The sequence below is a fragment of the Onychomys torridus genome, chromosome 17, assembly GCF_903995425.1.
Source record: "Onychomys torridus chromosome 17, mOncTor1.1, whole genome shotgun sequence".
Lineage (NCBI taxonomy): Eukaryota > Metazoa > Chordata > Mammalia > Rodentia > Cricetidae > Onychomys > Onychomys torridus.
Window position 1 is genome coordinate 39,614,609 of NC_050459.1, and position 17,722 is coordinate 39,632,330.

At 41.8% G+C, this 17,722-nt stretch overlaps 1 protein-coding gene across 2 annotated transcripts in view; it reads left to right on the top strand.

Moving 5' to 3' along the window:
- Cfap97 (cilia and flagella associated protein 97) overlaps nucleotides 1–10,965 on the top strand; it is a 35,254-nt gene extending 24,289 nt beyond the window's left edge. For both annotated transcript variants that reach the window (XM_036166764.1, XM_036166765.1), the window contains exons 4-5: nucleotides 7,036–7,186; nucleotides 8,130–10,965. In XM_036166764.1, the coding sequence (XP_036022657.1) occupies nucleotides 7,036–7,186; nucleotides 8,130–8,257 (279 nt within the window). In that variant the 3' untranslated portion in view covers nucleotides 8,258–10,965. The remainder of the gene's footprint in view (nucleotides 1–7,035; nucleotides 7,187–8,129) is intronic.
- Nucleotides 10,966–17,722: the final 6,757 nt, after the last annotated feature.

The following is a 17,722-nucleotide window of genomic DNA, read 5'->3' on the forward strand; positions in this document are numbered from 1 at the left end:
TGTTGTTGTTGTGGTTTTTCAAGACAGGGTTTCTCTGTGTAGTTTTAGTGCCTGCCCTGGATCTCGCTCTGTAGACCAGGCTGCCTCAAACTCAGAGATCTGCCTGGCTCTGCTTCCCGAGTGCTGGGATTAAAGGCATGTGCCACCACCGTCTGGCTCAGTACTCTTAAAATAGTACCTTGCTGTCAGAAATGCAGTCTTTCCCTTTATTTGAGCCTTCTTGTAACCCACAGTAGTAAGATTTTGCACTTTTCTTCAAACTTATATTTTTGTGCTGTTATATATAGTTTTCATGTTTCCTAACTGGTTACTTCTGTTATTTGTTTTCATATGTTTATTTTATAACCAAACCCTTATTTTTCTGTTTACACACACACACACACTCACTCACACACTCACACACACACGTGGATGTGAGGGCAGGGATAACTTGAGTCAACTCTCCCCTTTTACCATGGAGGTCCCGGGGATCAAGCTCAGGTCATCAGGCTTTGTGGCAAATGCCATCTCACCTGTTCCCAAGTTCTTCTGTAATAGAGCCATGTTGGCTTTCATTTTTCTTCAGTATGAGCTAAAACACATTTTAATCTGTTTGCTAGATGGCTGTAATGGAAGCGCTCACACACACACACACTACACACATGCATCAATAGTCATTTCTTTGGCTGGTATATGTACAAACAAAGTCCATTGATTTATAGACTATGTTATTTCTATCTCCTGATTTGTCCTGTCACTGATCATAGAGAAAAGGTGGTTAATAGGCATGATTACGAAAACATTTATGTTCCAATATTTATATTAACTTGTTGACACTTCAGAAGCTGTGTGGTCTTAAATCAAGACTGTAAAGTACTGTGCAGAGACTTCACACAGACTATAACATGGAGTCCTAGAATTAAAAGCAAATTGTTAATATGTCCTACTAAATTTCAAGATCCTTAGTATGTCTTTCAATGGGCAGATATTAGCATTCCTTTCATTAACTATTATATCCAGATAAATATCAAGGGTGTATAGATGATACTAAAGTGTTGCTTGTCCTGTCCCCAGCAACAGTAAAGAAAGGAGGAGGGATAGAAAGAGGAGGGAGGATACACATGTGACTGGTAAGGTACAGTCTTGTTCAGCAGAGGAGGTGCTTGCTTCATAGGACTCTAATACCAAGACTATTTCCAGAACAGTGACCAAATTTACAAGTCATGAATTTTGAAATGTTCTTGTTAAATGATGGATGGATGGGTAGATACCATTTGAACATGATCTGTATCCTTTTTCCTCAGAGAAACAAAAATAGTCTTAGCAGAAGAGTTAGCTGAGTAAGGATACTTACATACTGTTTAGCTTTAATGTCTAGTGAGATTAGTTCATTTTTCTAATTGTATGTCAGCTTGCTTTTTCCCCTTCAGGTAAAAAAGGCAGAAGCATACTTGAAACAGTGTTAGGGATAAAATAAGGTTCCCCCAAATATTCATGAAAAGAGTCTACAACTTCAGTGAAATTAATTTACTGGGTTTTTTTTCATTTTGCTTTTTAAGGTGTATGTGTGTGTGTGTGTGTGTGTGTGTGTGTGTGTGTGTGTAAGGGTTTTATCCGAAAAGTACAGATAAGTAGATAATAAAGTAGACATAATTTTTCTACTTCCAAGTTCCCTTATCAATATATGATTTTTAATATATTATTTTTAAAGCTACAGTAATGTATCATAAACTTTAAAATTTCAGATCTTAAGCACCTCCAGTGAAAACTATGAATCTGCTGGTTGACCAGAACCTTGCACTAAACTCTTGAATAACTTATAATTCACTTACTGGTATTCTCCTCTTCCTGTGCTTACCCTTCCGTAGCAGACAGAAAGCTGACTGTAACTCACGGGACTCCAGCTGGGGAAAATGGGAGAGGCCTCATCTCTACTTCCCTGGCTTTTAGACACTTGTTACTTTTTATTGACCTTTCAGAGTCCTTGCTTCACCACTTTCAAAACAATAAACTTCTCCACTCCATCTGCAGGGATGGTTAACATTCATTCATTGTTTGTATCAAAAGACAGATAGCATTAATTTTTCCAGGAATACTTCCTGGAAAGTATTTAAAGGAAATAAATAGACAGACATAAAGCAGAAGTGTCACCTGTCATCACTACTGTATATTAGGTATCCAGAACTTTCTTAGCTTGCATACCCAAAACCTGGTAGACAGTGGAGTAGACTATAATTTTCACACACAACACACACAAATGGTAACTGAGATGATATGTTGACTAGCATAACTGTGTTCATTTTATAATGTGCATGTATAAGAAAACAACATTCGCCTGGTGGTGGTGGCACACACCTTTAATCCCAGCACTCAAGCACTCAGGAGGCATAGGCAGGTGGATCTCTGTGAGTTCGAGGCCAACCGGGGCTACAGAGTGAGTTCCAGGAAAGACACAAAGCTACAGAGACACCCTGTCTTTGGGGGCGGGGGACATTCTTTGCCTTAAATAGACATAATTTTAAAAAAAAAAATACAGCTTTTCTCCAAAAAAAAGTTCAGGAGATTTTTTTTGTGGGGTAGGGATTTCTTGTTTTGTTTTTCGAGACAGGGTTTCTCTGTAGTTTCAGGCCTATCCTGGATCTTGCTCTGTAGACTAAGCAGGCCTTGAACTCACAGAGATCCGCCTGGCTCTGCCTCCGGAGTGCTGGGATTAAAGGCGTGTGCCACCACCACTGGCTGGAGAAATTATTTTAAAATTCATTCTTGGAGTCTGATTTGAATGGCAGTTGTATGGTTTTATAAACCATAATTTGGAATTTAAAGAACCATTCCTGTCATTTGATCTATTAAATAGTAGTAATGTCTTTCATTTTCTATAAGCAGTAGAAAAGTGTAGAATACTGCTGATTATCATATAATTTATAACCTAGCCTGAAGATGACATGTTGTATGTCAGACAATTGGAAAACAATACAAAGCAATGTTAATGGTAACAAAATCCTTACTGCATGAGATTTCAAGCAGTGTTTGAGTACTGTTGTGGGTACTATATGTTACCTCATTTTTTTTCTGATCCTGACATGCCTACCAAATAATTTGGCTAAGAAACAGTCAGTGCCTACACTACAGTTGTAAGCCCCCAGTCTTATATTATGAGGTAATTGTTAGCATGTAATTATAGAGCGAGTACATAGTGATTAAATTAGGATAAGTAGAACTTGTGTCTCTGTAAAGATAATCTCTCTGTATTCTGGGCCTCCCAACTCTCTTCCAGTTCTTGTAAAAATACTCAGCTTTTATAACCGATAGTCCCCCGTGATAGAGAACGCTGAAACGCGTCCCTCCTACTTAGGTTGTTTGGGGACCCAGCAACCATCTCCCCTGCCTCCCTCCTCCACCCTTCACGGCTTGTGTCACTGTTACACTTGCTACCGTGTCCTAACGATCATTTTCAAAGTCCCCTGTGGTTTGGAAAGTTGCTTTGATGTTCTTATTTCCCGAAGTTTCTGCATAAGTGGCCTACCCATCAGAGTACAGAATGAGTTGTGGTTTTATAGGTTTTTTTTTTTAACCTTACTGAAAAATTACTTAAATTTTAATATTCATCATTATTTTTATAGTGTTTTACCTCTGATAAATAAGCACTGAAGTTTTCTTAAGATTTAAAGAAGAAAGGTGTGCACCCAACTAGATAAATATGGATTCATGAAATCAGGAATTTTATAAACATTTCTATTTTTTTGGTACATGGTCCAATGCATCTCCAGCTGTCCTGGCTTCAGGTTCTTTTGCATGCTAACCTTAGAGGTCAGGAACACTTGGCCCTGCTGCAGAGGACCCAGGTTCAGCCCCTGACCAACGTTGTCGTCATACTAGGAAAAAGGAAAGAAACACACACACACACACACACACACAATTTTAGCAGATTAACTGAAAATGTCAAGATTTCTGTCATATACAGTTTAATGAGTAGTTATTAGGATAATCAGAAAAATCAACAAATGTGTCTTTGCCCAGTAAAATGCATTGAAAATCTAATACCTAGGGATTTTGTTGTGCAAGATTGCCATTTTAGGAAAACGTGGCAGCTATATTGTACAGCTCCTCCATCTACAAACAAAGATGGTATGTTATTTTAGAAAAAGTAGGGGTTGGGGATTTAGCTGAGCGGTAGAGCGCTTGCCTAGCAAGCATAAGGCCCTGAGTTCGGTCCTCAGCTCTGGTTAAAAAAAGAAAGAAAAAAAAAGAAAAAGTATAGAAACCACGTTCAGATGGAACAGTCATAGCCTAACTGAGCCCAGCAAGAACTAGTTCTGGTAAGACTTGACTAGGGAGTGGCTGCTTTTCCAGCTTTTGAAGGGAAGTAACGTCCCTGTCTCACTGGCTGGCAGCAGTGGCGTGTCGCTCTAGTTCTATCTACCTCCTGTGTTTCCCTCAGCTCACTGTCACCACGCTTGGGTTCCTCTTCTCTCAACACTGCTTCCCCTGAGTAGTTTGCTCAGTCCCTTACCTTCTCTGCCTTCTTCAGAATTGCTCAGAGATGCTGAGAATGCTGGCATAGAACCCACAATCGGAGGCGAGAGGGGGGCTGATGGCAGCGAACACTAAGCTGAGAAAGGGTTTGGAGATGGGTGTTACTGATGCTCACAACAGTGAGGCTCCAGGATGCTACAGAATGAGTGCTGTGCTCAAACCGGCAAACTTATGTTCTGCACAAGAAAAGAAAATGACTATGTGAAGGGAACTTGCCCTTTGCACTCGGGAGGCTGGTTGTGAGTCTTAGTGCATACTCTTCAGATAAAAATCAGCTTGCACCAAAGAAGGTTGTGTTTAAAGAAAAGAGTAAAACAGAACCATGGATCAATCCCCAAGGCATTTGCTCTTCTTCCATGTTCCTTTCTCAAAGATCTCGGAACACCCAAAGCTTTTGAATTTTGATTTAAGAAAGAATGAGTGGGGCTGGAGGGGTGGCTTGTTAAGAGCACTTCCTGCCCTGCAGAGGACCCAGGTTCCATTCCCAGCGCCCACATGGGGGCTCACCCCTGCCTGCCACTTCAGTTCCAGGTGATCTAACACCGTCTCTGGCCTCTTTGGGCACCAGTAAATACTTGGCATACACATACACTCCAGGCACACACATCTACATGTAAAATAAATACTTTAAAAATACAATTAGGAAATCGTATAGACTTAATCATATTAAAGAAAATGCTGTCTTGTTGGCAACTGTGCTGCTTTGGCCTGTTGGTCTGTGTATCCTCAAAAAACGCTTTATAGCCGGGCGGTGGTGGCACACGCCTTTAATCCCAGCACTTGGGAGGCAGAGGCAGGCGGATCTCTGTGAGTTCAAGGCCAGCCTGTGCTACCAAGTGAGTTCCAGGAAAGGTGCAAAGCTACACAGAGAAACCCTGTCTTGAAAAACAAAACAAAAAAAAGGCTTTATATTCTTTAGTGACTGTTTAGCTTCTTAACAGCTGGAACACTTCTTTTCCTTGGTAGACTTTATTCAGAATCTTGAGTATGTAAAGGGAAAAGTACAGAAAACAATGGGTGGTAGAAACTGAGTGGTTGGGCTTGAGATCAGCGCTCACACAGTCTTTTCTCGGTGTTCTGTGTGAGGCATGGCTGCAGTCAATGCCTTTGCTCTCTATAGTGTATAGGTAGAACTTATCATAACTTAGATAATTGGTGGCCCCAAAGGTTCTGTTGGGACTGTTAGAATTATTATATCTCCTTTTTATGACAATACAAGGAAATCAGTTTATTGTATATCAACTTGCAGTCCCTTTCTAAAGACTGTAAGCTGGCATGTCTGTTGTGGGTGTATTAGAGCTACCTTTGGCTGCTGTGGCAGTATCTGAGATTAACAGTTAGGAGAGGAAAGGGTTACTTTGGCTCAAGGATTCAGGTCATGGTTAATCACACCATTGCTTTTGGCTTGTGGCAAGGTAGAGACGTGATGGTAGAAGAGCATGGTGGAGGGAAGTTGCTTATCTCATGACGGCCAGGAAGGGAGACAGAGAGCAGGCTAGGGATAAGATAGCTCTTTCTTAGAGCATGCACCTAGCAACCCAGTTCTCTAGTAGTCTTCTCAATGTTGGCTCAGCAGTGCATGAGGTCAGATGAGGTGGATGAGATTGGAGCACCACCAGGTAGGGACCACGCCTCTTAGGGAAACGCCTGACATTCAAACTACAGGTGCTGTTTAATCGTAGTGCTGTGATTAGTGTATGTGCTAGGGAAAACCTCTTGAGGTCTTCTGGAAGGTATTTCTGACTTTTAATTCGTTTAATTTTTGAGATTATAATCACATTATTTTCCCTTCCCTTTCTGCCCTTCAAACCCATCTATACAAAGCAAGTGAGCCCTCCTCCCTTTTTCAAATTAATGACCCCTTGTTTCATTACTGTTACACACACACACACACACACACACACACACACACACACACACGCACTTATATATGTATTTCTAAATCCAGCCTACTCATTCTGTGTAATGTTCCTCATATGTACGTTATCGGGCTGACCATTTGGTATTAATTAACCAGTTGGTGTGCTCTTCCCTGAGGATGACTGTCTCTCCCACTCTCAGCCTTGTTTAGGTGCCTGCAGTTTTTGTGTAGGGGTGAGGCCTCCAGGGCTTTCCCCTGAGATGTACTGAGTGTTGTTCTTGTTCAGCCCATGTTAGTGAGACTTTATGTGTGTAGATCTGACATTGCTGGGAGACGAAGTCTTTCCAACCCCTCCTTGGCAGTGCTTCCTGAGCTTTGTTCTATAACTGTATGCATTAGGACTGGGCTCCACAACTCTGCCTTATGATTAGTTGTAGTTTGTTGAGAAGTTTCCTTGATGAGGGGAGATTACACTTATCTGTGGTTATAAGGACAAATATCTAGGGTGGGTGTAGATTCTTCTTCAACACAGGTAAGGACATTTCTGGCATGCATGAGTGACTTCACACTGTTTTTCCTCAGTGAGTTTCAAGTTATAGAATATCTGACTTTTTAGGAATTATTGGTATTTATGTAGCACTAACTTTCATATTTTTATGAAGGCTTTATTGAAACGGCTTGAAGCTGTGAAGCCAACAGTTGGCATGAAACGCTCTGAGCAGCTGATGGACTATCATCGAAATATGGGATATCTCAACCCTTCACCGTCCATCAGACGAGTGAGGTCTACTCTTGGCCATTATAGCCCACTGAGTAAGAATCTGAAAAGCTGTTTCCTATTTGTTTGTTGAGTCGTTTATCTCTTTTTAAAATAAAAAGCATAATTTATGTTCTTATGATAGAGATTTAAAATGCTAACTTTGGGATGCATTATATTTTCCACTAGCATGTTATATTTCACTTAACTTCAGGCTTCATATGCAGATTATAATGGTAGCATAAAAGATAAAACCAAAAGATAAAATGAGTGAAAATAGCACTATTTTTTTAGACACTGGAAGAGAGTCTTTTAATTCAATGTGTGTGTGTGTGTGTTTTAGAATTTTTTTTCTTTCTTTTTTTAAAGATTTATTTATTATGTATACAGTGTTCTGTCTACATGCCAGAAGAGGGCGCCAGATCTCATTACAGATGGCTGTGAGCCACCATGTGGGTGCTGGAAATTGAACTCAGGACCTCTGGAAGAGCAGCCAGTGCTCTTAACCACTGAGCCATCTCTCCAACCCCAGTGTGTGTGTTTTAAAGACTAAATTAACAGGCTACTTGAATGTGGCTGAGACATTCTCTCTAGCCAGTTAGAGACAATTGCTAAGACCTTGTAACCCTTTTATGTGCCTTTTTTTCCTCACTAGATAACTAAGACAAACCACTACAGGTGTAGTTCTTTGTAATGTTTGACATGTGATCAGTTACAGACTTAGCCAGCTGTGTACCCTAGCAATGTGGGAATTTAGTGCCAGGGTATACAACATCTGGAAAGTCAGACACATTCCTTTACAGAAGTTGTAGCTTGTAAGCTCCACGAGGAATTCTAAAGTACAGATCTATTGAGAATTATTTCATTAGAGTATTAGACATATCTGGGATGAAGAAGGAAAGCAGCCTGGACTTAAAGTTAGGACAGGAAGTTTATCAAATGATGGCTTGTGTACTTGGCTCAGATAATTGAGATTGTTTTATCTTTGTGTATCTTCAGGAGGAGCTTCCAGGACATCCAGTGCGACCAGTGCTCTCAGCTGTAAGACTGATCGGTCAGTGTTGGACACATCTAGTGGTTTTTTGCTAAGACCAAAACCCCCAAATGTTCGTACTGCTTGGTTGTAAAACCTTTTTTTTATGGTATACATTGTTCTTCCTATTTTTAACAATGTATTTTTATGTATTACTGTAATTCTTTGTAAACATCTGTAATACTTTTTTTCAACAATTTATACAGCAATGAGTATAATTTATTGTTATTCAATGCAAACTTGTTATCCAAACACACTTTGATGTAAAATCAGTGTTTCATATGGTGGCATATTTATAGGAGCGATATGTGTATTTAATAGAGAAAGGTGTTATGCATGAATGTTTTCTCTATAGAACTTCACTTGGGGTGGTGGTGATCATCCATGTTGACCCAAGACACTCCTCTGTTCTTTCTCTGTTGGCTTCGGTTATCGTAAGCGTGAACAGAAGCACCTCATGCTTGGTTGCTTTAAAATGTCTGTACCATGCGCCATCACTTGATCATGTGAGTGTTACACTCCTTATGAAATTTGTTTTCATGGACTAGGTGATTTCAGTTTGATGAGGAGAATGAGCAGCTTGTACTGGCACAATTGTTGATTTACCAAAGGTGCTTCCCTGTAAGAGTTTGATTATCCACTCCAAACCATTTCACACTGAATAGTAGGGGTTCACTTTAGAAGCTCCTGTTTTGTTTTTTTATGCAGTCAGGTAAAATACTCAAGAATTCTGAGGAAAGAGGTGGCTTTAGCAGCCTACTGTCTTGTGACTGGTTTGTATCTAGATCATTTGCATCAGAAACAAAAGCAAATATTTGTTGGATCAGTGAGCAATATTCCCAGCTTGAAGAGCCAAGAAGCAGACCCTAGAATATGTGAGGGCAGTGTCTGAAAGGATACTGTTAGTGTGTGTGCTGTCATTGGGTATTTATTGTATTAATAGAGACTTAGAAAGAATAAGGAAGAAATGCTGTAGAGAAACCAGTTATAAACAGGAAAGAAACTAATCATAAATTGGTTAAAGCTGCTGCCTTAAACATTAGTGAGTTGTCTGGTTTGGTTTGGTTTGGCTGAGTCCCTGAAGCCCCATTTTGACCAGACTCACATGGAAAGGCCTGTTTGGAATTATCCTGATGGATTACTAGTGGCACATGACACACAGGTACAGTGTAGGAGTAGTTTTCTGTCAGCCTATAGGCTGTTAGCTTATGGAACAAAGTGTGATAGTTCATATTCAGAACTTGTTCATTACTCGCCTCATTAGTGTGCCTTTCGGACATAGAAGTGAGTTTCATATTCAATAACACATTTTTCTTAAAAAGGGAATTTTCTCCACTACAGTGAGCTCTGTGTGATGTTGGAGCATGTGTGCCACACCTGCCTCACCTTCATTAGCAGGAAAGCCGGTTGAGTGCACTTTATCAAATGCCAGCTCATATTGTTGGTGTTGGTTGAATAGATTGTGTTTTAGATCAAGCAGCAAAGGTTGGGAATGATGAGGCTAAAAAGACTGCTGAGCACATACACCACACACGCATACACATATACACACATAGGTGTGGTAGATATGCATACACCACACACATCTACAAATACACAGTGGATGGGAACACAACGTGACTGAGGGTTTGCTGCCGCTTTCTGGGGGCTGTAACAGCCTTTGAAGATCTGTTTCTTTGTTCTAGTGAACAAGACTTTATACCTACTTTATAACCTCAGCTGAATAAACAATGGTTTTATTTTTGTCCTAGTTTTTTAGCACTGCACTTCTAAAGTTTGTGTAACAACAAAATGCAGCATTTTGGCATTTGCCCAATAGTGAGTCAATCACTTTTTAAAACAGATTTTTGAGGGAAAAAAAGTATAAAACCTTTTATGTTCACAGTGGCATTAGCCTATGAGTACATTTTCTTTGGTCTCTCTAAGTTTCATAGATAAAGCTATATTTTGATTTTAAATGCTAATGTATGCCTTAATTTGTACTATTTGAAAGAAATTTAAGTATTACTGATAACAGGGATTCAACTCCAAGTAAAGGCATCCATCTTTTAAAACAATTTGCAATGTTATTGTTATAGGTGCATATACAGGATGACTACAAGTAGATGGTAGGAATTACAGACTTATAGAATTCACTGACGTAAGCCAAGAGACTTGGAGGTTAGGAGTCAGGAGGCATTTGTAGTGGAGGTGTCATGAATGCGTGAATCCCTTCAACTTGACCACCATCATAAACACATGAGGGGTAGTGCTGCCGTACAGTTGGCTGGCTTGTCCTTACTGCACATACTCTGAGGATTCACATCTGCAGCTGGAAAGCATGTTGGTCTGTGGCTAGTGGCCAGATTGTACTGAGAACTGTGTTCGTCTCTGTCAAATGTTGTTACCTCCTTTTCTAGTAAGATGCTGTAAAAGATTTCAAACTATTACAATTATTTCTTGAGGAGTAGCTGCACCTCTTTCTCCCCCAGTTTTGTCGGTCTCCATTAAAACCTGCTCCTAACAGCTATGCCAGTTAGCATTTGGCCGTTTGCTTGTAAAACAGCCACGCAGCTGTCCCCAAGCCCTGTCTCAGAAACGGGGTTGTACAACTTTGAAAGGAGCTGTGACAGGGCAGCCTCTCACCTCCAGATGGGTGCAGCAGCTCCAGAGTATCCAGGTTGACGGACAGCTAAAGATGGAAACTCACCTTAGTTAGCAATCAAAACCTGTAGCATGTAAATAACTGTGTACCATCAGTGCTTACTGCTAATGTCTGAGTTGCTTATTTTCATGAATAAAGATTAGCAAGAAACTTAAAAATGTTCTAGTTTGTCGTACTTAAGGCGTGAAGAACTAGCATGGCCCAGTGAAGAAAGAAATGAAAGATTTAAAGAGAACCAAGTTTTGATGATATGTTTTGTTCATATTTTTAGAATTAGAATAAAACTTTCTGTATACCCTACAAGACTATGAGTTAGACTGAAGTTGGCGGTTAGTTGTACTTTTGAAACTGTGGTATTTCTTTGGGAAAGTCTCTTTAAAATGACACTCCCAGTCAGCTTTCTCTGACCCACATGATTTGATTCATTCTGTAGAACTGTTACGATGCTTCAGTATAATGAAGGCTCTTTTGGAACTTGAGTGAACGTTGCTATTGTTGGGTTGCTTCATTTTTCACTTAGCCTTTAAAGCAGGTTTAATGATGCCATTGGGCTCAGGATGGTTGAGCGCCTTTCCAGCCCATAAGCCCAGCAGGCAGGAAGCTCAGAAATTCAGTCATCCTCAGCTACAGTGAGTTCCAGGCCAGCCTGTGCTGTGTGATGATGGATCATGTCGTAAACAAACTGAAGCTACAGGAAGAATGCATAAACTCTTCCCCTGCACGGATGAAGGATACACAAAGAGGCTTGTATTGTATCAGTTGGTTTTGATTTTTAAATATGGAAATGGCTTTTAGGTTGTCCCCTAGAGGGAGAAGGTGAGTCCCTATGGCTGAAAACACCATGTGCTTCAGACCAGCTGTTGAGCTTCAGCCATTGACTAAACACCGTGCACACCAGGCCCAGAGGCTACTGAGCTCCAACCTACCTGAACGCCCCCGCCCTGAGGTACCAGAAGGTACCATTCAAGTCTGCAAAAGGAAGGAGGCCACTGACAGTTTTACCCAACTATGAAGCCTATAAACAACAGCAATGAGCAGAATGGCACAGTGACCTAAGGGTGCTGTACTGTCACGCATACCTCGGCCACAACGGTCAACCCAAGAGGGAATCGATCGATCGATGCCTGGTACTGGAAACCTAGCTAACTACTCAGTGCTAGTGAAGTCATGGTTACTGGAAAAGAACCTACAAACCACCACTTTACAAAACCAGTGTAACTCCTAATTACACCCTAAACATTTGTCTGGAAAAAACAAAAGAAAATAGAAATTCTTCCAAAAGTACAGTGATTCCCACAAATGTTTTTTTTTTTTTTTTTTTTTTAACTATTACTTTTGCATGGCCTTGTGCCCTCTGGCATATGTATGGAAGTTAGAGGACTACTTTGTGGAGTCAGTTCTCTCTTCCTGACATGGGTTCTGGGGACTGAACGTTGTCACACATACACGGCAAGTGTTTTCACCCACTGAGTCATCTGAAGCTCTCTTTTCCGAACTGCTTCCAGGACACAGAATGTATCTCACAGCCTCTAGCCTTTTGTCAAGCTGAGTCAGAAGCTGCCTGTTAGGCCGTGTATGCCTCCTGCTTCTGCCATTACTTGGTAACTAACGTCTGCTCGTGATGAGGGCCCCAGAAGTACCTCCCATAAAGCAGTCTGATAGGGCAGACTCCATACTTGTTTGTATTCCGGGCTGAGCTCAGTGTGAGTATTCAGATGATAAAATTAGAAGAAGGATGGGTAAAGGTCAGGAGCCCTAGTCCACACTTGCAATCCTCTCTGCTTTTTCCAGTCCCTCTTCAGATACGCCTTGGTTCTGCCTGCCTTGAGGTGGAGAAATGTTGCCCGTACCTGACCTAGCTACCCTTCTGTATTTTCCTACTGTTGAGTTGGAGTCGATCCCTACACACTGGTCCTTCTGTCTAATCTTCACTGACATATTTACCCAACCACAAGTCACTTGTTTTTTTATTCTCACTATCCCTCTAGGGGCTAACTATTCTGTAAGTAGTCACACCAGATTGTGACTCTTTCTCTTGTAATACTCTTAGAACTTGATTGCGTTGAGAAGCACCCAGACTAGAAAAGTGCATCTTTTTTTTTTTTTTTTTTCCCCTAGTGTTTCTGGAGACAGATCTCAAGGGTTCTGAATGGCTCAATTCCTTGATAGACTCCTAACAGGAGAGCAGCATTGGGAGGTGGTGAAAGGTAGCAGGTAGCATGTGATTGGAGGACATGGTATCCCTGAGACATGGCCTATGAGCCATGACTTTCCAAGCCTGTTCCAATATTCTTTCCTGCTTCCTGGTTGCCACAGTGTGATTATTTGGCTCCACCTCATCCTCTCCACCATGGGGGACTGATACCTAGGAAACCCTAAGCCAACTCATCCTGAATTGTTTATGTCAGGAATTGTGACAGAGACCTGACATGTTAGATCCTATTCCACAGCTGCCAGGTTTGTTGTCTATGGCAACAAGTATAGGCAGAGTTTTCCTGTGTTGCAGCCGCTCTCAAATAATCACTCAGAAACTTAATATTAATTGTAAATGCTCAGGCAATAGCTCAGACTTGTTACTAGCTAGCTCTTATATTTATGTTAACCCATATTTCTTATCTATGCTTTGCCACATGGCTTGGTACCTTTTTCCAGTATAGCACGCCCATCTTGCTTCTCTCTGTATCTGCTGGCCACTCCAGATTCTCCCCTTCTTCATCCCATCATCCTTAGTTTGGTTGTCCTTCCTGTACTTCTGCCTGGCTGTTGGCCAGCCAGTTCTTTATTAACCAATGAGAGTAATACATATCCATAGTATACAAAAGGAATATTCCACAGCATTTCTAATTAAAAAGGAAGGTTTTAACCTTAACTATATATCACAAAATAATTACATTTCAGTCCATTTGTATTTGGCAAATTTAGAGAAAATACTCTATCTTTGTGAGTCTAAAGTTTTACAGCTAATTTACCTTTTTAACATAAGTAAACTAATAATAACTATCTACTTTCAGCTCCATCAAAGACCCCAAAAGGATATATTACCTAAGTAAGCAGGAAATGCATAGCAAGTTACTTCCAGAAATTGAAATGACAGAAACAGTTGGCTGTCTAGTCAGTCACCCAAGTTTCCTCTGTAACATTGGGGCATCCATCCCTGGCCTACAGGCCTAGAATATCTGAAAGACTTTTTTGAGAAGCAGGGAATTTTGAAGGACTATCCTACCTTGTCTTGGCAAAGTTTGACAGTCACTTTTTTTTTTTTCTTCCGTCCTGCAGGTCCACTTTGGACAGTAACTGTCAGCAATTGAGGCAAGGGCAGTTTCTTTGCCCACATGGTTAGGTTTTCCCATAAAGAAAGCAAACTCAATCATATTGAGTTATTGAGTTTTGTCGGTGCCCAACATCATCTCTAAAGTAGATTGGTGCTGCCAGGGGCAGACATGTCTCATTGTCATAAAAATTCTTATGTTATTAAAACAATTAAATGCCATATTCTGTAGATCTTTGAAGTGTTTGAAGACCATCTATCTAAATATATGTTTATGACCTTGAAAAGATACCCAAAATCCCCAGTGCTGGGATTAAAGGCATGTGTCACCACCACCTGGCCTTTAGGATTTTTTTTTTTTAAAGCTTTCTTGGGCTTTATGTGGCTGTACATGGCCCTGAATGTTGGGTGCCACTTATGGGCAGAGTTTTCTTTCCCTGCTTGCCAATTCCCAGATAACTGGCATAGAGACCCAATATTAATTTTAAATACTCAGCCAATAGCTCAGGCTTATTACTAAGTAGCTCTTACAACTTAAATTAACCCATATTTCTTATCTAAGTTCTACCATGTGGCTCATGGCTTATTCATATTGTACACATCTCGCTTTCTCTGTGTCTGGCTGGTGACTCTAGAGACTCTGCCCTTCTCCTTCCCAGCATTCTAGTCTGGCTCTTCTGCCTGATCTCTTCCTGCCCAGCTATAAGCCAGTCAGCTCTTTATTAACCAATGAGAGTAATACATATTTACAGTGTACAAAGATTATCCACAACAAACAAGTGTCCATGTACTGTCTTGTCCAGTAGTGGTACTATGCAAGGGTATGTGGGGTGAGTTTATATATCCCCCTTCCTCCCACAACTTCCTAAGATTTCAGAAATCCTATTGTTCTGGATAGCCTTAACTGTCAACTTGACACAGCCTAAAGCCATCAGAGGAGAGAATCCAAAGTGGGGAATTCTTTAGACCTCCATGCTGGCCTGTGGGCATGGCTGTGGAGGATTATCTTGTCAATTGATGTAGGAGGGTTCAGCCCACTGTGGGTGGCACCATTCCCAGGGCAGGTGGTACTGGGCTATGTGGGAAAGGTAAGCATGGGCCAGCCACAGCTATGAGCCCCCTAGTTGGAGGTAACTGTGTGTAAAAGCAAACAGATGCTTTCAGTTTCCTGCCTGTGTTTCTGACTTGACTTCCCTCAATGTTAGGCTGTAAACCCTTCTTACCCATAGCTGCTTCAGCTCAAAGTATTTTACCCCTGACAGAAAGGAAACTAGAATACCTGGTGTCTTGGTCACTGGTCTATTGCTGTGAGGAGACACCATGACCAAGGTCAAAGAAATCATTTAATTTGGGGCTTACTTGCAGTTAGAGAGGGTGAGTCCATGATCATCATGGCCGGAGGCACGGGGCAGGCAGGCACGGCACTGAGCTCACCTCCACAAGTTGGAGGCAGAGAGAGAGACTGAGCCTGGCATTGGCTTTTGAAACCTCAAAGCCCACCCTGAGTGACACACCTCCTCCAACAAGGCCACACCTCCTAATCCTTCCCCAGAGTTCTACCAACTAGTGATGAAGCATTCAAATACGTGCACAAATCCATGGAGGCCATTTTCATTCAAACCCACCACACCTGGCTTGCCTCCTTAGTGCCAGACGGAATTCAAATCATCAATGACAACTTGTCAAATGCTGTCTTAGTCAGGGTTACCACTCCCGTGAGGAAATACCATGACCGAAGCAACTTGGGGAGGAAAGGGTTCGTTCAGTTTGTTTCCACAACACAGTTCGTCATGAATGGAAGTCAGGACAGGAACTCAAACAAGGTAGGAATCTGGAGGCAGGAGCTGATGCAGAAGCCGTGACGGGTGGGTGGGTGCTGCTTACTGGCTTGGTCCTCATGGCTGGCTCAGCCTGGTTTCTTAAAGAATCCAGGGCCACCAGCCCAGGGATGGCACCACCCACAGTGGGCTGGGTCTTCCCCCATTAATCACTAGGGGGAGGGGGCTACAGAAGTGGTTCTCAACCTGTGGGTCTCGACCCCCACAGGTATTGCATATCAGACACTTGGTTGTGATTAATAATGGTAGCAAAGTTACAGTTTTGAAGTAGCAACAAAATAATCTTATGGTTGAGGGTCACAATATGAGGAATTGTATTAAAGGGTCACAGCATGAGGAAGGTTGAGAACCACGGCCCTACAGGATTGCCTACAGATCTTTTGGAGGCATTTCCTCAATTGTGGCTTCCTCTTTCTGATGACTCTAGCTTGTGTTAAATCGACATAAAACTAGCCAGTACAAATGCCAACGCCTTTTCTCTCTGCATTATTTTTGGCCTGCTGTACTTGGCATCACTTTAAAAAATAATATGCAACTGTACTTTGAAGATTTATTGTTATATATTTGTGTTTGCCTCGTGTACCACACGCATGCAGGGGTACCTGAGGATCCCCTAAAGCTAGAGTTTTGAATCAGTAATGGAGGCTTGAGGCTGTGGACCATCTCTGTTGTTTTAATTTTTTATTTTGGGAGGCTGACATGTATGTGCCATAGTGCACATATGATCAAGCCCAAGGACAACTTCCAAGAGTCAGTTTTCTCCTACCATGTGAGTCCCAGGGATTAAACTCAGGTCTTCAGGTTTGGCACCAAGCACCTCCCTCTGGAATTAAGATTCCTGCCGGGCGGCGTGGGCCCACGCCTTTAATCCCAGCACTTGGGAGGCAGAGCCAGGTAGATCTCTGAGTTCGAGGCCAGCCTGAGCTACAGAGTTCCAGGAAAGGCTCCAAAGCTACACAGAGAAACCCTGTCTCAAAAAAAAAAAAAAAATCCATACATTTTTCTCATATGAGATATGTCTATTGTTATTGGCTTTGAGAGTGATCCCCCAAGAGGCGGGGTCTTAGAGTCTGGCATGAGAGTCTAGGTGGTTTTCATCTTAACGTGAATCCCTTTCCCCAGACCTTCAAGCTCCAGAGCTTTGTACAGCGATGGTTTGTGGTAGCAGCACAGCAGGGGAAATCCTGCCTGCCTACCCTCCCTGGCTAGTTACTGGCTTCCTTCTAGGAATCCCTGTTGAGTGGAGTAACTATAGTGGAACCAGCCCAGCAGGGCTCTTGAGGCAGAGAGCACAGGATTTAACCTCAGCAGGCAGGAGAAAGCCGCAACTGGGTCACGTGCACACTGCAGATGGTGTGTAGTTTAACACACAGCCAAATCCACCCTGCTCCTCACTGCATGCCAGGGGGCTGGGCTAGAGAACAATTAGGCTCTTGGTTGGGCTGGGGTGACCTACTCTTGGTTCACTGAGGCTAATTCCCAATTACATTTCATGGCCTGTCAGTCTAGGTTTGGAGATGTGCAAGGGGACAGGCCTAGTTTTAGATATGCAATACAAAGGTATTTTTCCTTCTAGTCTGTGCTGCTCTTATCTGTCAGAAACACAATTTGCATCTTTAATACTCCAGAATGCAAAGCAATGTATCTAGAAGGCCTCTAGCAACACTATTTGCTCCTTGTCCTTGGGAGACAGGATTGAGATCTTGCTGTGTTTTTGAACTTTTCCAGCCATCTAGACATCTAGCCTGAGACTAGAAACTTCATTTTACATATGAGTGTCTTGCCTACATGCCTGTTGGTGCAACACTT